Genomic DNA, 27165 nt, shown 5'->3' on the forward strand with positions numbered 1-27165 from the left:
TTTTTTTTTTGAGATGGAGTCTGGCTCTGTCACCAGGCTGGAGTGCAGGGCTGCGATCTTGGTTCACTCTGACCTCCTCCTCCTCCAGAGTTCAAGTGCTTCTCCTGCTTCAGCCTCCCAAGTAGCTGGGACTACAGACACCCGCCACCACATCTGGCTAATTTTTGTATTGTTTTAGTTAGAGACGGGGTTTCAGCATATTGGCCAGGCTGGTCTCAAACACCTGATCTTATGATCCGCCCGCCTCAGCCCTCCCAAAGTGCTGGGATTAGAGGCGTGAGCCACTGCGCCCGGAAGGATTTTATTACCTCTTAGCAATTTCACAGAGACATAGTAAAGATAATAGCTGCCATTTAATAAGTTACTACTATGTGTCAATCACTATGTAAACACTTAATACAGATAAGTTTAGCCCCTACAATCCCCTCCTTGTAGTTGTGATCATCCCATTTTGTTTCACCAATTTTCATCATTATAAACTATTTTCAGCATCTTAAAAAATTATCCCCAATTTAGAGAAACTCGAGGCTCATAGAGGTTGAGTTTTCGTTAAGATCACAGTTTCCAATCATTTTGTAATTTCAAAAATTATATACTGAATTTAAATTATAAATTTATGAATTTTAAATTATCTGCCTTTTGTTAAGTTCATTATAGATACAATGACTATGGGCACACAATTGAAACACATATCAAAAATAACAGATGAGGTCAGAAATAGATCCATTATGAGGCATGGCTCACATTTCCTATCATACTTCAGAAGGCACTGGGCATGGGGCCCCGGCACACAGCAGGTGCTTGGTAAATGTGCCCAGTAAGTGCTGGAGGGAGGATGTATAGGTTGTACTGAAGGATGGGAAGATGCTCCAGTTTTAGGCCATTATGTCATTCTCACAGTGGCGGCTTTGGGATTCTCACAAAATGTCACTATGGTAACCAGAGACTGGGCAGCTGTTTCTGGGCAGTCCGAGGAAACGCCCTTTGAAGACATTGTCTCTGTGCCTATGGCTCCCTCTGAAGCCCAGGAGACAACCTGTTACTAGTGTTTGGCTCCTCTGTCATTCATTCAGGGTCCGGAATAATCTAAAGGGGACTCCTGATGGAAGGGACCACACCGTCCTTGAGTCTACATCTGCTCTGAAGTTGCTCCCTCTCTGGGCGACAGTGGCTGATCTGTGGTGACAGAGAACAGACTAACTCCCCGGGCAGGCTGATCTATCTGGCTGTCAGAATATGTGATTTTATATTGAGCTGAAATCTGTCTCCTTGTCAAAATCTTTTTGTTTCTATATCCATCAAAAATGGGTTATCTAAGATTCTTATTGTTTGTGTTGGAAATCACTACTTCTTGAATCAGAAATCTTTTTTTTTTTTTAAGACTTCGAGAGAGAGAGAAAGTCCCTGAGACAGTGGTTCTAAATAATGTGTCCTTGTTGATTTAAAGTAAAATGTTGGAGCGATAATAAGTATTGGCTGAAAAGGAGATTCTTTTCACAGGTTATCTGATATCCACAGTCCCATCATATATTTTGGGAAGAGAACCTATGGCCCACCCTCCAGCATGCTTGGCTCAGAGTATATTACTTCTGCTTGCCCTGAAAACAAGGGCTTTCTAATTTCATAAGGAAATAAAACTTCGCTAAACTCTCTGCAGACCACACATTTATGGTCCAAAGGGAGTTGGTTGGTGGTCACTCATCTTAGAAGTACTACAAGTTATATGAAAAAGACATTTGTAGGAGCAGCTACTCACTAACCATCCACTAGCAAGACGCCAGCATCAGTGGAAACCAGCAAGGCCTGGCCCCAGGGATCTGCACACACGGCTTCGTGAGGGAAATTACTGCAGAAACACTGGGGCTCCCACGGCTGTGAGGCAATACAAGCATCGGAAGATAAGTGCACCAGAAAAAATACACTGCAGCCCACCAAACGGAAATGTACAGTACCACACCTGAAACAGTAACACAGATACCCCCGTGGGAGCGGAGTCACTCCAAACCCTGGGGTCTGGACTCAGTTACCTTTCTTAGGAAGAAAAGTCTTCTTTCAAATACGTATGCAATAGGAAAAGAGTGAATTCACAGGTTTCTGGCACTATAACCTGTCTCCAATATTATAATGTTTCTCAGGGGCAACTGATGCATTCATAACGGTTTCTAGGCAAGCATTTTGCTTTAACACCTGGGAGCTGGGCCAAATGGTGCCTCTGTTTTAGAGAATTCATATTAGTTTCATCATTAAAGGAAGTCCCACATTATTCTATAAGAAAGCCAGATTCCTGTGTTGCTGATTCAGCAGATTAGTAAAACATAAACGATGCGTTAAAAGGTTGATATTGTTTTCACGTGAAAATGCTTATTGACCCACATAAGATACAAAATCTTAAAGAAAAAATAACAGTTTGTAGAATGCAAGTGCTGTGAACAGAGCTACTCAGGTTTCCGCATGACATATCTATACCGAGTGAACTCTTCTTAGTTCATTTCCATCTCAGCCATAAAGGGGGAGCCTTAGAGCCACATGTGGATGTGTGGAGTAGGAGGCATTCTGTACTGTGATCTTAATCACACCAGAATTGTGGACATTTTCAACAGAATTCGTAACTTCCCTCCAAAGCATTGGATGAGCCTCAAAGAGTTTGTAGAGATTCTCAGGCCCAAGTTGAAGTCTTACATCTTCACTTTTACTCTCAATCAGGCATCAGGGCCCGATGTGTCCCACCTGGGGCTGTAGTAGAGCCTGTGTGTGCACGTGCAGGTGTGTTCTTTTTTTTTTTTTTTTTTTTTTTTTAAGACAGAGTCTCGCTCTGTGGCCCAGGCTGGAGTGCAGTGGCCGGATCTCAGCTCACTGCAAGCTCCGCCTCCCGGGTTTACGCCATTCTCCTGCCTCAGCCTCCCGAGTAGCTGGGACTACAGGCGCCTGCCACCTCGCCCGGCTAGTTTCTTGTATTTTTTAGTAGAGACGGGGTTTCACCGTGTTAGCCAGGATGGTCTCGATCTCCTGACCTCGTGATCCGCCCATCTCAGCCTCCCAAAGTGCTGGGATTACAGGCTTGAGCCACCATGCCCGGCAGGTGTGTTCTTAAGTACCCAGGCAAACATGCACTCGCATACTCAAGGGAAAGCGAAGGGCAATGAGGACCACCTTTGAAAATAGCATTAGGGCTGGGGGTAAACACTGTGTGTTACTGCTCTCTTAGAAAAGGAAAGGATGCTCTCCCTCTAGGAAATGCACGGCCTCAAAAAGAATATTCTAATTGCTAAGATGGGACTTGTAATGTTCTAAAAAGATCCCCTAAAGAATGTGAAAACATTTTGTAAATGGAAAAAAGGCTAAACAAGTGCAGGTCATTGATTGAAATGGCATTTCCCCAAGAAAATTTCTGGCAATTCTGAATTTGTGACTTACACCAAGAGAACATAAAAAAAGCAAAGTTAATATAAATGTCAATAGGGAGAAAACACAGACATCAGCATTAGGTAACACCAAGACAGAACAACCAATTCTTAGTAACAATATGTTTTCTGCCCAGAGGACGCAAGTTTGGAACACTAAGGCAGAAAGAAGTTCTTCCCCCATAAGATCCAAGGGCCCTACAGGATCCACAGAGGTCTCAAGGAGGTCTGTGAAACCCCAAAATTGTACTCAAATGCTGCATATATGTGCCATTTTAACTTTTTTTTTTTTGAGACAAGGTCTTGCTCTGTCACCCAGGCTGGAGTGCAGTGGTGTGAACATGGCTCACTGCAGCCTTGACCTCCTGGGCTCAAGTGATCCTCCTGCCTCAGCCTCCTGAGTAGTTGGGACCATAGGCGTGAGCCACCATGCCCGGCTAATTTTTTTTGGAGACAGGGTATCACCATGTTGCCCAGGGTAGTCTTCAATTCTGGGCTCAAGTAGTCCCCCTGCCTCAGCCTCCCAAAGTGCTGGGATTATAGGCATGAACCACTGCACCTGGCCCCATTTTAATGGGTGGGTGCATGCAGGGTGTCTATTGCTTTTCACAGGTGCCAGTGACCATGTGAGGTCTGAGGAACTGTTGAATACTGCGGTGTACAGTGTCAGCAGCAAACTCAGATCTGGCCCAACAGTTGCTCTGGTCTGAGGACAGACAGTGTTTGCCATTGCCCTGGACTCCCTTCCATGGGGGAGCCTTCATGTGGATTCCATCGGGTGAGAATGTGGTCTCCAGGCCTTCATGTCTAACTGCAGACTCTTCCTGGGCTCTCTCTAAGAGCATGACCACAGCTCATGAAATGATGAGTGCTGAAGAGGTGGGCAAAGCCGGGTTATTTGGGCACAGAACACTCTTGGGAGCAGCAGGGGACTTTGGCGTCTGCAAAGCCAACTGCACAGCAGCCCATGGGGCCCTATGGAGCTGAGTTTCTCCGAGGGTGGTCTGTGGCCTGCGGGTGGGTTATAAGTACTGACCTCGACAATGGACACTCACTCTCTGGTATTACCTGGTGAACAAGTTATGGTTCCACAGACTTCTGTTTTTAATATAAGCCTAAGAACTTATTGTTATTAAATCTTACTGGAATCTGGTATCTATAATGTGCTTGGAAACAGTAAATTCCTACTGTGCACAGGAACAAGCAGACACTGGAACTGCTGCAGCCTTTGGGAAGGATACTTTGCCAGTAGTCTTGTCTGAAGTTGGTTGTGGTTTTTAGGGTTAATTATATTTTGAGCTCATCATTTTCCTGAAACCAGACCTCAAAGCACGTAGGCTCACATCATCTATATCTTTATCAGTAAGGTAAATGTATTCATAATTATTTTGCTTTTATAATGGGTGATGTGCTGTAAATCTGTCCCATTTAACTTTTATGTATTCTGAATGGAGGTACTGTTCTACAACATAAAATCATATTCATAATATAATTTGTGTATTTTTTTCTGTTCTATTCTTGATGATCACTTAGTTTTTACCCCCATGGAAAGTGGAACAGGATGTAGATAAATAGCCAAAGAATTTTTTGGCTGGCTGAATGAACTGTAGATTAAGCAGTGGTTTTTCAGCTATGGTCCTCTAACCAACAGTATCAAGATCACCTAGGAAGCCATTGGAGATGCAAACTTTTGGGTCCCACCCCAAACCTGCTCAATCAGAAACTCTGGGGGTAAATTCAATACACACTAAAGCTTGAGCAACACTGTCCAAGAGCCTTGCTGTTTAAAGTATGTCTGTGGTCAGCAGCACAGGAACCACGTGCAAGTTTGTTAGAAACATAGACTCTCAGCCCCACCCAGACCTACTGGATCAGAACATGCATTTGGTCAAGGTGTCCAGGTGATGTGTATGCACATAAAGCTTGAGAGGCCCTGTGGGGCCTGGCCTGCCTGACCAGGTCGGTCCTCCAGCAGCTCTGCTCCACTGAAGCAGGGGAAGGCATGCACATACCATGGCAACACAGAGGCTCTCACTAAATGGCCACTCAATTTTGTCTAGGGCTTTCCCTGAGGACTCTGCAATAGACATGCTCTTCTTCCTTCTGCTCCCAAACCTTTTTCCAAGAATCTCAATCTTTTCATTAATGAAAATGGGAATTCAAAGTTCAAATTGAAAGTATCATGAACTCACCTCTTTTTTACAGATCCCTGAAGCTGCCAAGCTTGATGGAGCATCTCCTCTTACAATGGATTTCAGTTTTAGTGCCTTACAGAAGAGAGATCTCTATTAAAGCATACCAGGCGGCAAAAGTACAGCAGGATACACAATCATGATTTGACAAAAATTTAATAAAACAGGAGTAATTGCAGGCTAACATTTCAGGTTCCTCTGCTGACTTGTTAGTCAAGAATTGAAGTTAGCTGGACATAGTGAAGCCTTAATGACAGTGTCCCAACCCAAATTATCCAAATGCATTCTGTCATTTCAATTAATCAATATATCATTACTGTGATTTATAAGCCAGGAGCATCGAAAAAATACAGATCCTCAGGTCCTGCCTCAAACTTGATGAATCAGAATCTCTGGAAATAAAGTCTGGGTGTCTTTAAACAAGAACCAATGTTTGAGAACCTTGTAATAATGCACCTGTTTTGGGAAAAAGCTATCTTTGCCTCTAAGCTTCCCTTGATTACATAGCTTTCCTCTCTCCACCTGCCTTGCCCAACTTTCTACTTTTGGGCCAGAACTTTATTTGCAGCTGAGGGCACTCCTCCTTCTCCATGCTGTGATGTGCGATCGAGGCAGACAGCTGTGTCACCTCCCAGAACTGAGAAATACCAGTGTCACAGGCGAGCAGGGCAAAAAGAGAGTGATTTTCTCCAATGCCTGGAATAAGGATGACTGGGCACCACCTAACTTGGTGGTGACTTGGATTGTTTCCAAGTCATAGGATTGCAATTCAAGTCTTCTGTCAGTGCCACTGCTACTCTGTGCTTCCTCCTGTCAGTCATGGGTTCCGGAGGCATTTCCCAAATTGATTCCTCACTCTTCAGAAAATCCCTAGGAGGCAGGCAAGTGGTCTGTGCTCTGTGGAAGAGAGGGGCCAGAGCTGGGCCCTGTGGCTACTTGCCTTGAGGCAGCAGCATTCCTACCTCTGCAGAGTGCTGCTCTCTCAGTGACGCCTGCAGAGAACTGCACCTACTCGGTTCTCAAATATCTCACTCGTGGTTGCCACAACAATCCTAAGAGAAATGACAGAGCTCCTACAGCAGCAGGCAAACAAAGTCTTTGCACGTGGACCCTCTGATTAGGATGGAACTCAAAACTACATGTCTCGCAGAAAAGGTTTCAGAAGAAAACCCACCTGCCCTATTCTAACAAACTCTGCCTGGCGGGCCTCCTCTTTCTTCCGTGCTGACTTGGGCGACTCTGGTAAGACATCACTAAAAGATCGTCTATTAAGCATGTTCTAAAAAAGAAAAAAAAGTTATGAATTCCACAAACATTGTTAAGTCTAATCTTCTGGCTTCTCATAGTGCACAAAACTATTTATCCAAATGGTCCTATTTCTACCTTCTGTTTCATTCACTCAATAAGCACTGATGGAGCACCTGCTGTGTACCAGGTCCATGGTAGATGCTAGATTCAGAGTCACTAGGTGGAAAGCCAGCATTGCGTGGAGGCTGAGGACATGGCTTTGAAATCAGCAGACCTGCAGCTCTATCACTTACTAACTTACTAATAGTGTGATCTGGGCCACCATATTGCACAGCTCTGGGATGCCAATCTTACACAGCAGCACCCCCTGGAACACAACCAACTGAATTCTATGAGAACGGTGCCCGCAGAGCTGTGCAAATCTGTGGCCCTGTGGGTCGCGTTGAGCAAATTAGTTAATTTCTGAATCTCGGTGTCTTTGTGTGGTTAATACCTGCCTCCTACGTGTGTTATGAGGTTTAAATGAGGTAATGCATGTAAGGTACTTCGCACAGTGCCTAGTGCCTACTTAGTAATGTTAGTTCTCTTTAAAACCGTAGTCACTGAATGGGGTAAGCTCATTCAATCAGCAGGTACTGACTGAGCACCTAGTCCTCTGCCAGATTTTGGGAATGTGATAGACATAGTCTCTTGTGGAGCACAGAGTCTACTGGGAAGACAGATTAAGTAATGACATGTTTAGCACATGTGATCACTGCCATGAAGAAGAAGTGTGGCAAGTATATGAAAACATTTAACATGGCTTCAACTGGGGGGCTAGGGAAGCCTGGCTCAGGCAGTGATGCTTCAGCTGGGATATCATTACTCATCTTGAAGGACATCATTACTCATCTTGGTACCCTCTCTGTATCTTCCCTGACCTTAGGGAATTGACAGATTACCAATTAAGGTTTGCTCTTTAGGGTCCTGGGGTTAGCCTGGCCCAATCCCTGTGAGGAGTTGGGGTACACTGACCAGGCAGAAGTTAAGAAGTGCCTATAAAATGGTGCTGGTCGGCCGGGCACAGTGACTCATGCCAGTAATCCCAGCACTTTGGGAGGCTGAGGTGGGTGGATCACCTGAAGTCAGGAGTTCAAGACCAGCCTGATCACCATAGAGAAACCCTGTCTCTACTAAAAATACAAAAAATTAGCCTGGTGTGGTGGTGCATGCCTGTAACCCCAGCTACTTGGGAGGCTGAGGTAGGAGAATTGCTTGAACCTGGGAGGCTGAGGTTGTGGTGAGCCGAGATTGCACCATTGCCCTCCAGCCTGGGCAACAAGAGAGAAGCTCTGTCTCAAAAAAAAAAAGAGCACATGTGCACCTGAAGTGATAGGAAGGTGTTGGGTCTCATCAGTGTGGCTATGCCTCAGGCCTATGAAGTGTCTGGGTCTTCAGTAAATGGGAATGCTTGTTTCAGTGCCTGAATATGGGGCTGGCCAATAAAACTCCAAAAAAAAGCACCCTATCTCTTTCTACAATCCCACTTTTGCCTACCCATCAGCTCACGGAACTGGCAATGCTGAGTAGTATTACCAAGAACAGCCACCCCCAGAAAAGCCGTCTTCAATGTTCCAGAGATTGCTGATTGATACCCAACCTCCCTGTCCCTGGTTTGCACCTTGATTTCCACAGGCCCTGGCTTTCTGGAAATCATATTCCTGTATATGGAAACCCAATGTCCTTCCTTCTTGTGTAACAATGAGAGACTGTCAGCCCATGGTGGCCACAGCACAGTCCTGACAGCAAGGATCAAGGCGCCTCCTATGCTTTTCTCACCAGGGCCTCATCGCTGACTTGAATACTTGTGTTCTCAACTCAGACCCATAAGAAGGAAAGAAGACCATGGACCCAGAATTACCTTATGCAAATCTGGCATCAAATCCTGGTGTAAAGATCTAATCAACATATCCAGGGTACGCCGACGCTTCTGGGCAAATGTTGGGGTTTCCAAAGTGGCTTTTTCACCATTAATTACTAAAATAAATCAAGTTAAAAAGGGAATTACAAGATATCTCTTGCCACACACACAAGACTTGAAACTATGCATGTCTGTTCTTTTCTTTAGTTCTGTGACTGGGAATTTTTTTGTTTGAGGTTTTTTTTTTCTGCTTAGTACCTTGGAACAATCCATTTTAAAGCCTCATTTCGGCTGAATAAGGGAAAAGGTCAAGATTTTTGTTGAAATGCCATTTCCTGTAATCTCGGAGTTTTCAACCTCACTGCTAAATCCACTTTGGAATTCCAAGACCCTCTGATCCCCGGCTGCCACCTGTCTTCTCAGTGCACCAACCCCTCCTGGTCCTTCCTGGCCCCACACTCCATCTCATCAACACACCCTCTCCATCACCTTGAACCTGCAATTCTTCTATTTCTACTTTCAAATCGTCAACGTCAAATCAACCTAGCCCTTTGTTTCATTTCACCCCAAGTCTTTGATGACACTGATGAAAGTCCCTCTGTTGACTGGCTCCACTTACAAGCTGGGTCCCTAGTGCTGCTGAGTGATCTCTAATTGGTGGTTACAGGTCTTTAGTGGCTCCTTCCCTGCCACAGGCCCCCTATAGTGAATGCTCTCTTCCTGAGCCCCATGCTGCCAACACCCTTTCAGCTTCCAGTAGCTATACCCACTCTGTTGCTGACTCTGTTTCATATCTGTTTCTTGCTCTCTGCATGATCCTCTGGACTTGAACACATGAGACTCGCACAATTTCACATACAATTTCAGCTTTCTGGCTTGATTCGAAAACTCAGAGTATCTGGCAACCCTGGCCATGGCACATGCTCTGAAAGGACTCAGCTGGATGGAGTGGGTACATGCTCTCAAGTGTGTCACAGCTTCCAGCGCTCCTGACTGTCCTCTGCTCAGCCCACCTCCCTTGCTCATGCTCCCTGCCTGGCACTCCAGCCATCTGAGCTGGGGACCTTGTTCTAGCATTTGAAATAATGGGTATAAACACTGGAAAGGGACAGACAAAAATCATCATCTGTTGCACATGGTTTGCTGTGTCTGCTGCCTCTAATGTGTTGAGGGAGACATCACCACGGACCCTGGTATAGGTTGGAATATGGGAGGTAACAATGCTGGTGGTCCAGCTGGAAAGAGAGGGAGCCCAGCTGGAAAGCAGACAGAGCCTCAGTAAAGGTGTCTTTCATGTCTCTGTTCTCCAGGAGAAAACTGTGGAATCATGCCGAGGTCTCTGTAAGGGAAGGGAGGGGTTTCCCATGGAAGAGAGGCTATCAAACAGCCTGGCCAGGGCTTGGATGTTTCTGTCACTAGAACTGACACTTATGCTTGGCACTGTCTGTTTCTGTGCAGAAGTCATGTTTGGGACTGTGAAGGAGTGATTGGGGAGATAGGAAGACAGAGGACAGACAACATGTGCCTGTCCCTTGCCCTGGCCTGAGGGACTGGTTTGGGCCAGTACTGGAGTAGGATTGAGACTGGAGGTTGGGGAATACTTGTCCATGGAGGACTCAGTGAGGCTTTGGACTCAGTCAATGCTTCCTTGAGGCCAGGTGACCAGGATGGACAGAGAGAAGAGAGGGGCACTCCAGACGTCTCAGAGCTACGTGACAAGTGATAGACTTAGGCAAAGACTGTAGTGGGGAGAAGTTGGGGGTGGGGACAGGAGGCAGCCAGCAAAGCAGCTGCAATACCCAGCATACCTGGCAGGAGGCTGGAAAGCAGCGTCTTCATAGAGGGCACAGACTGAGCAGTGCTGCCAGGACTTGGGGCTGGCAAACTGCAGCGGATGAACCCAAGTAACTTGTTTCTGATCATCAATGACACAGTCCCACCATGGGACTACCAGAAATAATTCCCAGGGGTGCCCTGAGGAGGGATGTGCAGAGCTCTTGTGCTTTAGGAGATGGGGCCTCAGAGTCGGGTATTTGGGTATCATCAGTAGAGTAAAAATACGTGCTCACCAGCAAGTGATGCCTGGCAGTCTGAGTCTACACACATGATATTCTCATTCTGTCTCTCTCTCCCCCACACATGTGCATGGGTGCACATATACACTCACACAAGTGTGCACACACATTCCCCAGTAACTCTCCCTATCCCTAAGCATATACCCACAACCACTGTTTCCCCCACCTACATCCCACTCTCTGACAGATACAGATACATATACAAGCAGAGATTCAGCAATGGCTGTACCAGAACACAGGGCAGAAAGGTGAATTTGAGGCCCGAGGGTCCTTAGTGGATGAGCGTAGAGAAGCTTCAAGGCAGGTGGCAGGATGGAAGGTGGGGATGAAAACACAGGAGAAAACGCACACAACACGACCAAAATACTAAACAGATGTTGTGCAAAGAACTAACGGAACATGGAATGCTTAAACAATGACATTCCTTAAACAGCATCCTGGGAGAATCTGAAGAAATGTATTCTGACAGAACAAACTGCAAAACCATTTCAAACCAGAAACTTACATTTCACTAGCAAAAAGTCCCTGAATTCCTGGTGGTCTGTAAACACTGGTGGAGTTGGCAAGGGAGGGCCAAAGAGTGGTACGCTTTCTTCTGAAAATATTTTCAGCCTGTGTAGAGAATATTACAGAATTAGTTGGTTTTTCTTCAAAGATCATCACTTGATATGGTTTGGCTGTGTCCCCACCCAAATCTCCACTTGAATTGTATCTCCCAGAATTCCCACATGTCATGGGGGGGTGATCTAGGGGGAGGTAATTGAATCATGGGGGCCGGTCTTTCCCGTGCTACTCTCATGATAGTGAATAAGTCTCATGAGATCTGATGGGCTTATCCGGGGTTTCTGCTTTTGTTTCCTCCTCATTTTCTCTTGCCGCCCGCCACCAGGTAAGAAGTGCCTTTCGCCTCCTGCCATGATTTGGAGGCCTCCCCAGCCATGTGGAACTGTAAGTACAATTAAACCTCTTTTTCTTCCCAGAATTGGGTATGTCTTTATCAGCAGTATGAAAATGCACCAATATACCACTATTCTGTCCTTCCATTTGTCCAGCTGCATATGGGATGTGTCAGGAATATTTGATCCATGACCAGGAGTGCCTCCTCTGGTCTGCCAGAGCCAAGGCCACTTCCTCACTTTCCCCTCCAGCTTAGTCAAGGTGCTTTGAGGGCAGAGACCAGGTCTTCCTGAATCCTTCACGGTCCAACCCATCAAGCCAGGTACCCAGGAAGAACAGCAATGGCCATCACTGAGCGCCTGCTGCATACTGGGAAGCATATTTGGTATTTTAAGATACAGTATTGCCTCTGACTGTCACTACACCTGCCCGGGTAGTGTCATTACCTTCACTCTACACAGAAAGCCTGAGGCTCCAAGAAGAGAAAACATTTTTTCCAAAGTCTCAAATAAATGATAGAGCTGGGATTCGAACCCAAATATATTTGGCTCAAAGTTCAGGTTCTTTTTACAACATAATACCTTTTAACAGATTAATATTTGAGAACAGAAAGATAAGCAGGCAAGAAGGTAGACTAGGAAAGGATGAAGATCAAATATATCAAACCTCTTCCCACGGTAAAGTACAATAAAATATCAAACTAACCCTGACCCCTAGGTCTCCTGCATGGAACAACACTGGATGGAGTAAATGTTTCCTGAGGAGACGGTGGCCTTGAAGAAAGTTTTGTAAGGTGAGGGCACTCATATTAAATCAATCAAGAAACACGTATATCAAGAGTCTTATAAAAAACAATGCTAAATTAACAAGATGAGAATCAGAACAAGCAATCGAGACAAAGTCATTACCTACCTGTAACTGTCATTTTGCTGATCGTACCTCACTAAGGCAAAAATATCTGTGGTGATGGTTAAGGGAACTAATCACAACACTGATGCTCACAACTGACAGCTTGTGCTCTGAAAATCCCTTGTGCAGAGTCATTCTCGACCAGCGCTTCTGTGCTAAGGGCATCTATCACTCTTAGGTTGGGACAGAACCCATACTTCTTTCCAAGAGACAGCCCACGGAGACTTATGTGAGGGCACCATGAGTAGGTTCAACGTTTGCATGTGCATCCTTTGGGGAAAAGGGTTAAATCTCCAAAGTTGTCAGAAAAGCAATAGAAATATAGCTATTAAACAACTAAGCAGTCGGCAAAGCAAAAAGAGCAGTTCCCTTGCCTGGAAGTACAAACAAGATCCCAATAGGAAATTAGTAATACATTTCATCTCACACATTTGGAAAGGGAAAGCAATTTAAATGTTTCCGCTGTATACCTTCCCTTTCTCTCCTTTTGGGTTTGGTAGACAAAACAAAACAAGCCTGTTGTAGCTGGTGGCTACAGAATCTACTTAGCTTGTGCTGGGTTTGCGGAGTCTAAAATAGTAGGAAAGAATCCATCCAGCTTCTTCCTTTCTCCCACTCTTCTTCCTCCCCTTCCACCTCTACCCACCATCTCCCAACCCCTGCTTTCCTTAGCTAGGGTTATGGAGCCATCAATTCCTTAGTGTCTCCATTTCTAGGCTCCCTGGAATGAATCTGCCTTAATGATCTGCTTGCCCCTTTTCAGGAACAAATGTGCCAAGCCCCAATTCTAAAACGTACAACTCAGGGAAATTCTAAAAAATAATGACTACCTCTCAATCACCTAAACAGTCACCTCACCGTCGCTTCTGCTGTGAAGTTGGAGAAGTTTTCTGTTATACAAGAAGAACCACCTCTAGAAAGGGGAAATATTAGCCCTAAATCTCAGGGGACAGGGGCAGATACTACTCAGAAAGCAGGGATGAAAAGGGAAGAAAATTATAACCAAGGTGCAAGTGCATATAATTTGCTTCCTTACCGTCATGGAAGAAAGTTTGGAAACTGTTAACTTTTAAACACTTACTTCCATCCTCTATTTTTATGTCACAAGGAACAAGTCCAAGTCTCCAGATGCCATGAGTCACCGTGGGCCTGTCTCCAAACATGTTTACTTGGAGCCTCCAGGGAAGTGAGTAACTCGACTAGAATTTATTCTGAAAATGCTGATGTGTTAGCTTTTGCTTATTAAGTACAACTAGTAGAGCCACTGACTTTGGGTTTTGGTGTCATGGCCTGGGACCCAGAGCAACAGGGCCACAACTGAGTGTCTGCTGGGTGGGCCAAGCTCATGCCCCATGCCTGTCTGGCAGAGCTGAGCTCAGACACTGCAGGAGCTTCAGCTCCATTGCTGGACTTTGCCAGCAATATGAGCTGAACAGGAATTAGGGGAATCAGATAAAAATACTATTAATTCTACCATTTCTCAAATTTCAAGAGATGGTAATACAACAGCTATTACCAAGGCTTAAATCAACAAGGAAAATTATTTTGGCCTTTTATCTTAACTTGCAAGTTTTTATGCCTAAAGCAGATTTCTCAGAGAATTCACTACCTATAATTCTTCTAAATCATTTACGACTGAAGAATAGCAGGAAGTTTTCCTCATTTCATAGACTACCTGAGGAAAGAGACCATATTTCAGGAGTCAAGAATTCCCTGAGAATTAATCCATCTACTACTGAAATGGAAGGCGAGAGGAAGGGGGAACTACACACAATGCTTAGGAAAAATTCCCCAAAAGTGGGTCTAAATCTAGCATTACAAAACAAGTCCATGACAAGATTTGGTTTAAGCGTCATGGAAGTCCAATGAGGCTGAACCACAGCTTGCCACACTGGAGCATTTACAAAGGCCTAGGATACGTGTAAAGTGGGAACGGATCATGGAAGGCTTAAAGGCAGGAGAAGATTCCTCTCCTTCTTGGAACACAATGGTGACGATATCGTTTCCAATGTGGCGTTTCCTTTCCACCTGTAGTAAGCATAAATAACATCACTGAGAAAGACTCTCAAACATGGCACATTCACAGAGTTAAAAAAAAACCATAACCCAATATAACAAACCACAGCCACTATGACAGAGCCCTGAACTTCAGATATCTTTGACTTCAGGCCTCCCATGTTTTGCCAGCCTAGGCCCTTGCTCTCCAACCCATCTCCTCTGTTCCTATCTCAGTGGCCAAGCTCTGGGGTGGGTCAGGAGTGTCTCAGATAGAGGTTTTTCCCAGCCTGGTACAGCCCATGTAGACACTCAGTGTTAACCTCCTGCAGTCACCTGAAAACAATACTTGTCAACCATCACACAGGACCCACTTATGATATGTCCTGGATAGTCTCATTTTGACAAGACACAAGGCACACTGAGAGAGGGCACAGAGAAAAGGTAACATCTATACAAAATAGTCTCTCAAGAGTCCATGTTGGATAGAAGAATGTTTGAATCAAAGATATTTAAAAAAAGAGAGACAAAAGAGTCTATGAAACCGCACTCGCACACATACAAATACCTATACATGTTTACACATAAACACGCATGCACATTATTATCTCTGATCTCTTATTTCTCTAAGATGACAGCACCAGTGAGAACAGCTCTTCTTAAGATTTGTTGAAAGTTCCAATACAGACCGCCAAAAGCATCCCTAAATTGGCGGCTGCAGTTCAGCTCATATGTCAACCGGCATAGCCTCTAATTCTATGGAATCATAACGGTGCCCACTCTACATTCACATCACTATTTGATGGTTTGTATGTTCACATGTACCTGCTGCTTGTTCTCTTTGGAATATGGCAACATGGTGGAAACATGAAACATGATCTCATGCCCTTGGTACACAGTATAAACTGAATGTATCCCTGTGGTATCATCTGCAAAATATAAATATGCATTCAGTGAGCACAGAGAATTCGAGCCAAAAGGAAAGCATTTTCATTTGCAGACTAGGGAAATACTGTACACAGGACATTCTCAAAGATCATTTGGATTATCCACCCGCACAGAAGCAACAACCCTCCACTTGATGCAGCCCCCACGTGGAAAGGCTTCTTCCTCTCTCCCTAAGCTCACTTGCTGTCTGATTCATGCCTTGCCTCAGAATGGAGGAGGTCACAAGAAGTCCAGGCTAAAGAGGAGACTATTGAGCTTCCTTGCCTTGCAGTTGCTGTGAGAGGTACAGGATGAAATTAACACAAGATGACACAAACAATTACGTCCATAAACCAAAAGGAAGTGGTATTTGTGACAGAATTGTTTGTGATTAAAAGCAAAGGCTTTACAATTAGGCCAACTTGGATTCAATTTGTCATTGGCTATCTGGCTTTTGACAAGTTACCTCACTTCTCTCTGAGCCTCAGTTCCTTAATTTGAAAATGAGGATAAAAGTTGTATCTAACTCCTAGGGATATTGGGGAGACTCAATGAGATTATATTCGCAAAGTGCTTAGCAGAATGCCTGGCTGTATCAAGGGCTCAGTGGATGGTTGTAATGACCATAACAGAAAGAGAGGCTGAGGGTTGGCAGCGGGGGTATGAGTGGCAGGCATTGAAGAATTCACCGTGTGCACTCTATGTGTGTTCGAGTGAAGCTAGAGCTTGACAACTGGGGCCCAATCCCCCATCCCTGCATCTGTCAGTTAGGGCACACTTAGCTCTCCCAAATTCAGAATCCGTGATGCCATGCTGGGCTGGTGGGAAGATGAGGCTCCCAGAGGGTGAGGGTACCTGGACTCGAAGCCTACACTACTAGGCCAAAAGGGCTTCACACCCACTGCCTGACTTATCTCAAGGACTGACTGTGAAGATCAAATAAAGCAAAAAATAAAAATAAAAAACAGAAACAAAGGGAAAAGCTAGCAAGGCTACACAAAAATGAGATGGGGAAAGAACTTCCAAACCTAAGCTTGTAATCTTACCTACCTTCCCCCACTCAGGCTCCCATCCTCAAAATGCTTCCTTTCAGGTGTTTCCAATCTCACTGCTGGTGCCAGCCCCACCCAGCTACCCAGGGCAGAAACCCTGAAGTGTCTTCAAGTACTGTCTCCTCTTTCATCCTCCACTTGCTAATTCTACCATGAAAATGGCTCTTGAATTAGTCCCCCTGTCTCCCTTCTGACCTGTAGCCCTCTCCCACAGCAACCCTATCTCTTGTTTGGACTGTTGCCACAGCCTCTTGAGAGCAGGTTTCTCCTCTGCCTCTCCTGTCTGCTCAAAGGTACAGATCTAATCTCACCACTCCCCTACTTGAAACCCCTTAACGACAGAGAATAAAAGGCAGACTTATTAATATAACGTCAAAACTCCCTTCAGGGTCATGCCCTCTCTCCTACTCCAGGCCATATTGCATCATTCTCAGTGCCTCATTCCCTCCAGCCATAAACAAATTCTCTTAGTTTCTAGAACACAACATGTTCTTTTCTGCCTCAAGGTCTTCACAGATGTTCTCTCTGCTTGGAATTCTCTTCTCCCCTTAAAACCCTCCAATTACTCCAACTTGCTCCTCCCTCTGGTCACAAAAAGGCTCAGAGAAGCCTTCCCTAATCCCCCAGATTAGGCAAAATGCCCCATAGCACTCTGTACTTTTTCTTCTTAGATGCCTTCTGTACTTAGTGCTAAACCATTTGACAATTATCTGCATAACATCTGCTGGATGTCCCCCGGACTGCAAGCTCCTAGAAAGGAGGACCCTATGTTGGTTTATCCACTTTTATATCCCCAGAGCCCAGCAGAGTCCTGGCACACAGATGGTGCCGAGCAGTAATATTCACAGGCAGACCAGGACTTCTGACACTGCCCAGGGCTGTGAGGGCTTATTTAGTTTTACGAAGCTCAGTGGAAGTGCCAAAGAGGTCTGTGACTCCATGTTGAACAGGGTGTGGCACTCACCTCCCTCCAGTCTTCTCTCGTCCATCCCTTCCCCCATCTCTGGTATAAGTTCAGACACGGGTCAGGCTAACTTACAAAAATTATACAAATTAAAACAGAATAGATCAAGAGGCAGGCTTACTTTTGGTATCCAGACCGCCACGGTAGCCCGTCCAGCCCTTTAGAGTGATTGTGTCACCCAGAAGATTTAAAAATTTTTGAAAAGCCTCGCTTCCAATTTCTGCAGGAAGAGGTAGAGTATGAGGAAAGTATGGGCATCGACAAGTCCTCTTTTCTAACTATACACCGGAATCGCTGGAAAATTAACCAGGCTCTGCCAATTCATGCATGGTAAACAGTATGGGGAAGTCACATTTCCTTCTTCCTGAGGACCATGAGGAAGTCCCACAATTCCCAGGACTCCAAGGAAAGGAAAACTGCAGAATCAGATGAACCCAGCTTACTACTGTCAGTGTGGGACCACAGGTGCTTACTATTGCAAAACAAAAATGTTACGACTGCTTGCATTCAGAATAAGCAGGTATTTAACAAGAAAACTGTTAAACATTAGGAAGATGACACCATCTTATAATTCTTCCTCTCATCAAAATCACAGAAAAACGTTCCACTGCTCTTGGGTCTGTGCCGAACCAAATTCTCCAAATCCCACGTGTTCTTCTGTCTTTCCAGTGCAAACAGTGACTGGGTACAAACGAGCTGGTCAATCAATATTTGCCAAATGAATGAAACTGGGCAACAACCTCCCTACAAAATTCACGTTGAAATTGTGTAAAACTATCTCTTCGTTTAAATTAAAGACTCCAACTCAACAGACAAGCTCCAACTGGCAAGAATGCAACAAGGAAGGACAGGGTCTCTGGCAGCAGAGAGCGGGAGGAGATCACTCACCATTGCTGAACATCTCATCATCAGTGAGCTGCCCATCTTTGGCAAAAAGAACCCCAAACTTGAAATTCACAGAGCCCTTAGGATAATAACAAAAGGTGTTACAGTTAATTTTATCATCACAGCATAAACAGCTCTGAGACGTGCTGTTCATGACTTAGCACAATGGCAGTCACCAGAATGGACAGTCAGGGGATCCCTTCCTCCCATCCACCTGAGTTTTGACCAATGTTAACAGCAATCATTCCTTCATTTTTACAGGTATTTATAGCTTACAGATGAGACTGTATGCCTTTATGAATTAGTTTGTTTGTAATTTCATTACTAATGGCATCTCTAGGATACCAGTTCTGTTCTGTGGCAAAACAGGGTTCCAACAAATGGCCACAGGAACTCATAGGCCTGGCACTGTCTTCCATTCAACCCCTGAGCAACAGTTCAAATCCCAGTCAGCAAAGAAGAGTTCATTGTAATTCAAAGCTTAACATCATCTCAGGCTGATATATTGTGGACTCTTTTAGAAACAGAAATGAAAATTATAGGCAATTTATACTAAAAGCTCATTTTCCCCAATTCCTAAAGATACTCAATCTGAAGAAGTCACAAAACAGATGTGCAAAAAAAAAAAAAAAAAAAAAAAAAGCAAGCCCAAGCCAAAAGCAAGCAGTAGCTGGTACAAATGTGCAATCTACCACCTCCAACTTTAAACTGAATTAATTCTGATCTGGTGGAAATGATAAATAGCAGCTTCCACAGGGAAGGGAGGAAGACAGAGGAACAGGGTCAGGGAATGGTAAACAGGGACTCAATCATATTTTTAATGTTTTGTTTTGTTTTTTCCTTAAATTAGGTAGTGTTTTTGTTTTTTTTTTCTTTTTTTTGAGATGGAGTCTCACTTTGGGTGCAGTGGCGTGATCTCGGCTCACTGCAACCTCCACCTCCCGGGTTCAAGCTATTCCCCTGCCTCAGCCTCCCGAGTAGCTGGGATTACAAGCGTATGCCACCATGCCCAGCCGGTAGTGGTTTTATAGGTCTTCATTATGTTATTCTCTATACTTTTTTTTTGTATGCCTGAAGTATTTCATAATAAACACAAAATAAAATGCTGGAAGAGAATCAACCTCTACAAGATTGGTTGACCCACCACTAGATGGAGAAATTCTTGGTGGTCAATTAAGGGTAGACAAGGGACAAAGATATTTAAAGCACACTGGCCAATGGGTCAGAGATAGGAAGTCAAGGCGATTGCCAGGATTCAGGATAGCTGGATCTGGGAGTATTAATAATCTGAAAATCCAAGTTCTTTTTTTTTTTTTTTGAGACAGAGTCTCATTTTGTCGCCCACGCTGGAATGCAATGGTGCGATCTGGGCTCATTGCAAGCTCCGCCTCCCGGGTTCACGCCATTCTCCTGCCTCAGCCTCTGGAGTAGCTGCGACTACAGGTGCCTGCCACCACGCCTGGCTAATTTTTTGTATTGTTAGTAGAAGCGGGGTTTCCCCGTGGCTAAATTTTTGTATTGTTAGTAGAAGCGGGGTTTCCCCGTGTTAGCCGGGATGGTCTCGATCTCCTGACCTTGTGATCCGCCCACCTCGGTCTCCTAAAGTGCTGGGATTACAGGTATGAGCCACTGAGCCTGGCTGAAAATCCAAGTTCTAAGGCTGTGCATCCAAACATTTTTCTGTCCCCAACACACCTGAGATGCATACTCACCACTAACAGTGGTTTTCTATACAGGAAGAGAGAGGACACTCCCAAACTGACCCCTCCACCTGGAACTCTTCTACAGTTCTGGGGATGACCGGCTCTCTCCCATCATGCAGGTTTCAGCTCAAGTGTCAATTTCCAGAGCAGTCTTTCCTGATCTCCCCATATAAAGCCACCCTCCTTCCTGCTGTTATCCTCCATCAGAGCACCTTGTTTATTCTCCTCGAAGCACTATTTATACTCTGTAAATCTTTTATTGAACTTGCGTATCTGTCTGTTTCTGCCACTAGAACCTGAGTCCTGTGCAGGAGAAATCATACGCTGTTTCCTTTCCATTGAATCCCCAGTGTTGACCACAGTACATTGGAAAAGATCAATAAATATTCATGACATAAGGGACTGTATGCATAATAAATGAGAAAAGAAATAAACTTTGTCAGAAACAACTTATTTTTCATACGATGTCTCCAAATGATCGCTGCTTCCTTACAAACTAGCTTTTGATAAATTTCTTAGAATGTTTTCAGGGACCTCTATTCACTTTAGGGTTTTATAGCTTGTAACTTTTCTTTCTGTTTTGGAAGTGATGACAGCAAGCACGTGTCGCAAGGGTTCCTTAAAAAGCTCCTACAGTAATTTGGGGTCTGACATATGACCCTCTTAGAATAATAGTGCAGGAACTACAGTAGTGGTTCTCTAACTTGACTACGCATCAGAATCACCTGAAGGGCTTATCAAAATAGATTGCTGGGTTCCACCCCAGGAGTTTTCAATTCAGTAGGTTTGGGATACGGTCTGATAATTTGCATTTCTAACAAGTTCCCAGGTGATGCTGATACTGCTGGCCAAGGGGCCCCACGTTGAGAACCACTGGACTAGAGAAAAAACCAAGAGGCTGTCAGGAGGCCCAGGATCAGGCCCAGCTGAGCTGACAGCTAGCCAGTCAGAGCAGAAGGACTAGTCAACGACCATAACTATGAGCCATAAACTGACAGCCTGCTAAAACCAGAAAGGACCCTATAGTCCACTGAGTCCATGCTCTTATTTTAAGACAGGACAGGGAAGTTCAGGGAAGACAGGGACTTGCGCATGGCTGGAACTAAGTGAACAGTAAGACCAGAGTTGGAACTTGGGTCTTCCGACTTTTGATCCGGCATTCTTTCCAATATCATGGCATAATCTTCTCTGAAAAGTTTTGAGTGAAACTGAGATGTACAAGCAGAGCTGGGGCCTACTACCACCTGATCACTGGCCAATGCTTTTAAAAGCTTTTATAGGGTTGCTCTGAGACTGGCACCATGCTGCCACATCCCTGCTGAGGGCCTCTTTTGCTTCAGGGGGAGACTCCAGAAAGACTGGTGTTGCAAGGTCTTGTCAAGTCTTCATCACCAGTTATTAGGGTCAGACAACAGCAAAGTCTGTAAGGCATCAAGTGTTGCATGATGGGGGTCTTTTAGTACCTGTGCCCCCAAGGGTGTAGGATCTTCAAGGCAGGGAGATAATGTGTCCAAGTTTGCCAGGAGAGCCCTGGCTTTTATCTGTTTTATCTGTTGTCCTGATGTTGTTAATAATTACTCTCAAAGGGTCCCAGTTTAAATTATAAATCATATGAATTCCTCCTGCTTCAGGTGGAGGAGATTCCAGAAAGACTGGAAGTACTTGTTAAGTACTTGAACCTACTTTTAGAGCCTCATTTAAGTAATATGGTGTCCAGGACTTCCCAAATTATGTCCATGACTAAAAGTTTTCACCTATCTCCAGAAATCAACGTATGGCTCATTATAATGAGTTATTTCATATTTTAGGAGGGGACAGTTTGATTGGGGCAAGTGGACTGTCACAGGTAATATTTTAACCAGCTATTCAGAGCTCTTAAGGTCTCAAGGCCAGACCTGGGTCCCTGGAGGAAGGTGCTGCTGGAGGGAATCCACAGGCACTGGGTTTTCTCAGGATGTAAGTCTTGCTCAAACATTCAACATACAGATAAGGTCACAGCTGTCATTCCTACTTGGATGGAATTTAAATATTCTAAGTTCTAAATTTTACAAGACAGAACTCAACCTGATTACAAACAAACATGCAGTCACATTCTTGGCAATCAGTAGTATGCTACGAACTATAGTTCTTCTGAGAAAAACAAACTATGAGGGGAAACTAAAGTCCCAATGATTCCAGAAGAATTTTTTGGAACTGAGAAATGATGGCCTTATTCAAAATGAGACACTCCTGGTTCCTTGTTACTCTTGTTTAAGCAACGTCTCCATATTTCTAGGGTTCCACATGTTCTTACACATCTCTCCTCTCTCCATGTGTATTACAGCTTGGGATGCTGTGTTCTCTCATGAGGGTGCCTCTCTATGTAGCAAACAAAACATGGGTTTCAGGACACTGAAATCATTTTACCAAAGTGCTAACCTTTCAGGAGCCTCACTAGTATTCTTTATTGGATTCCCTGCCCATCTTTGCAGCTAATTGTTTACCACTAGAATAGGCTGGAATTGGGATAAATGCTCCCAATTTATACCAGTTGAGAAGCAGCAGGATTAAATAGAGTGCCTCGCCACACAGCTCTCAGAGAAGCTCTGGAGGATCATGGCCATTGTTCACACTTCAAGAGGACATGACAAGTGACTAGTGTCGCCTCAAGCTAATATCCCCTTAGTAAGGAAATAAAATTGAGAAATAAAGAGATCAACAACTTATTTTTCAAAACTTGGGAGTTTCAAAAAAAGCAGAGGAGGATGCAATGAATAGTGAACAGGCGTTCTTTCAGGGGCTGGAAGTGGTGAGGTCAGGGCAGGGGGAGCGTTCACATTTCCTATCGGTACATTTTCTCTATTGTTTGTTTGTTACAACAAGCATGTGCATGCACTCGGTGGGTGCTCAATAAATATCTATAGATTAATGAACAGAGTAATTTGGACATATAAAAGCTATATATACACCTAATTTTATATAAAATGTAACAAACATATATACCAAAATGTTAATAGCAGTCGTCTTTGTGACTGCAGGTGATTTTTTCCTTTTATCTTTTGTGTATTTATTTTTAAAATTTTTACCGGAAATGTGATTATTTTTACTTTTTGCCTTTTACAAATTACACATGAAATCCATAAATTCTCCTGCAACAAGCATGAACCTAAGATGGACAAAATATGGATAAAAATGTAGTCAGGCATGGTGGTATAAGCCTGTAGTTCCAGCTACTCAGGAGGCTGAGGGGAGGATCGCTTGAACCCAGGAGCTGGAAGTCAGCCTGCGCAATATAGCGAGACCCTCTCTTAAAAAATAAAAAAAGCTGGCATCTCCCTTTGTCTGCTCTCTGCTGCATCCCACCCCAGTTCCACTATCCTGCCCAAAAGTAACTCCCACCAACAATTTGGGGTGCATCCTTTCAGCCCCTTCTTTGTATTTACATCTACATGTTCAAGAATCAGCTGAGGTGTCACTGCCTCAGAGAAACCTTCTCTGTTCAATGTAAAAAAACCTACCCCTCGCCACACACTCCACCACTGTGCATTACTTTCTTCACAGCTCTTGGGGTTACTGGTCTTACCATGTTTCTGTTTGTTTGTTTACTTGTTTAGCTTGTCTTACCCCACCAGACTGTGAGCTCCGTGAAGAAGGGACCTTGTCTTGCTCATTGATGTATATCCCCAATGCCTCAAACAGTACATGGTACATGCATGGTAGGCGCTCAATAAGTATGTGTTCAACGAATGAATGAATGAATATACATACAAATATCTGTTTATAAAAACATAATTGGGATTATATGTAAATAATGTCCCATAAGTTGCTTTTTTCAGTAAATACTATGTGGTGGAAATCTTTCCATGCCAATAAGTAAAGGTCTACATCTTGGTCTATTTGGGCTGCTATAACAAAATACTATAGACTGGGTGGCTTAAAAACAACAGAAACTTATTTCTCACAGTTCTGGAGGCTGGGAGGTCCAAGATCAAGGCAGTAGCAGATTCGGTGTCTGGGGCGGGACCTATTCTGGGTTCACGGATGGCACCTTTTTGCTACATACCCACAAGGTGAAAGGGCAAACAAGCTCCCTTGTTTATAAGGGCACTAATCCCATTCACAGGGGCTCCCTGCTCATGACCTAATCACTTCCCAAGGCCCCACCTTCTAATACCACCACATCGGTAGTCAGGCTTTAACATATGAATTTTGGGGGGGACACAAGCATTCAGACCATGGCACTCTATCTCACTCTTTTTTGTGAGGGTGCATAGTGTATTATATATTAGTAGGTATATTTATGGGTTTTTGATATGTTTTGATACAGGCATGCAATGTGTAAATAATCACATCATGGGGAATGGGGTATCCATCCTCTCAAGCATTTATCCTTTGCATTATTACCTTATTTTTTCTAATGGCATCATAATATTTCATAATGTATTCATTCATTCAATCAATCAATCAATCAATCAATCACTTGTTCAACCAACAAATGTTTACTCTATACCTTCTATTTTTACTGTTCTAGGATCTTGGAACACAAAATTAAAGAAGTCTCTGCTCTCATGGTGCTTGTAGTCTCTGTTCTCATGGTGCTTTTATTCTCATAGGGGAGACAGATAATAAGCACACAAATGAAAATACCAGCATTAAAGAAAAAGGGGCTAAGGGTGAGAGGCAGGGTGTACTGTTCTACACAGAGTGGTCAGGGAAGGTCTCTCTGAGCAGAGGTCCTGATTAAGTGAGGACATCTGGGGGACAAGCATCCCCAGCAGTGGGAACTGTGGCCTATTTCTGAGGAGATGGAAGAATAAGGAATTCAGTATGGTTAGTGTTTTTCAGTAAACACTGGAGCTGACGACTGGAGAGGTAGAGGGGCCAGATCATGCAGGCTCCAGCAGGCCAAGGTCAGGATCTAGGGCTTCCCTTTGAACAGGACAGGAAGCCTTTAGAGTTTTGAGCAGACAGATGACCTGATTCTACATGTTTCAATAGGACAATTGGCTACTATCTGGAAGCCAGAAGAGAGGGTGAGAGTGGAAGCCAGGAGAAGAGTTAGGAGACTCTGCAGGGCCCAGGCAAGAGAGGATGGGGTGGTATCCCCACACCAGAGTGGTTGTGGTAGAAATGTTGAGAAGTGTTTGGATTAGGGATATTTTATGAAGAGGTGTCACCAGGATGTGCTGATAGCTTAGATACAGGATAAGAGAGAAAGACATGGATTAAGGATTTTTCCAAGTTTGGCCTAAGCAACAAGACAAAAGATATTGCTATTTACTGAGAGGGATAAGATACATAAACCATAATTTATTTACTCCATTGCTTATTGATAATATTTTAGATATTTCCCTATGTTAGTTACATACTTAGAAAATCCAATATATTTATATTTTTAATCGGGACAACAGGGAATGGCAACATGCAAATAAATTCAGCATTTTGTATATTAAGAGTATCCTAATAAAGCACAAACACCCTACTTTAATGAAAATTAAAAACTCATTACTCACCCTGATAATAAGCTTAACACATTAAATGTTTCCAAGCAGATTTAAGTAGTTTGATTATTTTCATAGCTTTATAGCTAGATGCATAGAAAATTCTAAAATATATCTTAAAAATACATGCCAGTAAGGTCTTTCCATGCAATGTGTACCACTGTGCAAATCTACAGGGAGGTTTGGCTGAAAGCAGAGTCTGGGTTCACAGTGAAAGGAGAAGTATATTTACAAACATGGAGGCAGAGCAGGCGCAAATATTTCCATAGAAATACTCACCTCTTGTTCTTCAAGAACCAGCAAGTCCTGTCAAATAAAGTTTTAAAAGTTACATCCAGGCATGACAGTAATTATTTCATTTTGACTTGCTGTGAAAGCCAAGGTTCGGTTTTCTCACACTGACATTTTGAAAATATTTTTAAAAGTTGGTTATAGGAGCTTTGGGCGGGGGGAACCAACAACTATGACAAAGGTGGGTGCCAAGAGTCTTGGATCTTTTTCCTCTGTAATACCATCTCGTAAGAGCAGCATGGAGCAGTAAACCTAAACAATCCTTTGAATCCCTGCTGTCGCATTCTTTTTTTTTTTTTTTTTTTTGAGACGGAGTCTCACTCTGTCCACCAGGCTGGAGTGCAGTGGCGCGATCTCGGCTCACTGCAACCTCCGCCTCCTGGGTTCACGCCATTCTCCTGCCTCAGCCTCCCTAGTAGCTGGGACTACAGGCGCCCGCCACTGCGCCCAGCTAATTTTTTGTGTTTTTAGTAGAGACGGGGTTTCACCGTGGTCTCAATCTCCTGACCTTGTGATCCGCCCGCCTCGGCCTCCCAAAGTGCTGGGATTACAGGCGCCCGCCACCTCGCCCGGCTAGTTTTTTGTATTTTTAGTAGAGACGGGGTTTCACCGTGTTAGCCAGGATGGTCTCGATCTCCAGACCTCGTGATCCGCCCGTCTCAGCCTCCCAAAGTGCTGGGATTACAGGCTTGAGCCACCGCGCCCGGCTTGTCGCATTCTTAACTGTGTTTGGGCACAAGTAATTTAATCTATTTAGGTCTCTGCTTCCTTCTCCATGGTCCAAGGATAACATCGGTCTTAACCCCTGTGAAGATCACTGTCAGTGTGTGTAGAAGACCTGGTACACAACAGAGATTTAATCAACCTTAAATTACTTTCCTTTTCATTCTCAGTCGCCCCATATAAAAGTTTGTAAACTTACTACAGGCAAGTCCCATCTTTTCCAGAACTTCTGAAAAAGTAGATTCTGGTTGATAAGCGGACACCAAAGCCAAGGCTCTGACAGGGACCCTGTGGCTGAGTGGAGGGGGAAGGAATGGCCCAGGTGAGTCATGGGGACAGTGCAGAGGCAACGAGGGTCACGATGGAGGCAGGGAGGCTGGAGGGACCCTCACCCTCCTTCTGGCCCAAGACTCTCTGGGGAAGAGCTGTGTCAGCTGGAGATGTGGCAATTCTGAAAGAACTGTAAGAGGCACACAAACCTCCATTTTATTTAACAGAAAGCCTCTTTCATTAAGAACTCAGC

General features: G+C 44.2%; 1 protein-coding gene across 2 annotated transcripts in view; it reads right to left on the minus strand.

The window, feature by feature from the left end:
• Positions 1-27165, minus strand: part of GARNL3 (GTPase activating Rap/RanGAP domain-like 3) — a 177348-nt gene that overhangs the window by 45946 nt on the left and 104237 nt on the right. For both annotated transcript variants that reach the window (XM_011931358.1, XM_011931359.1), the window contains 11 exons: positions 25908-25934; positions 18449-18524; positions 17682-17780; positions 15443-15546; positions 14542-14650; positions 12626-12671; positions 11322-11428; positions 8742-8857; positions 6768-6872; positions 5594-5668; positions 1761-1872 (listed from right to left, as the gene is read on the minus strand). In XM_011931358.1, coding sequence (XP_011786748.1) covers positions 1761-1872; positions 5594-5668; positions 6768-6872; positions 8742-8857; positions 11322-11428; positions 12626-12671; positions 14542-14650; positions 15443-15546; positions 17682-17780; positions 18449-18524; positions 25908-25934 — 976 coding nt within the window. The remainder of the gene's footprint in view (positions 1-1760; positions 1873-5593; positions 5669-6767; positions 6873-8741; positions 8858-11321; positions 11429-12625; positions 12672-14541; positions 14651-15442; positions 15547-17681; positions 17781-18448; positions 18525-25907; positions 25935-27165) is intronic.

This window comes from Colobus angolensis, unplaced genomic scaffold (genome assembly GCF_000951035.1).
Source record: "Colobus angolensis palliatus isolate OR3802 unplaced genomic scaffold, Cang.pa_1.0 Scaffold9, whole genome shotgun sequence".
In the NCBI taxonomy this organism is placed as follows: domain Eukaryota; kingdom Metazoa; phylum Chordata; class Mammalia; order Primates; family Cercopithecidae; genus Colobus; species Colobus angolensis.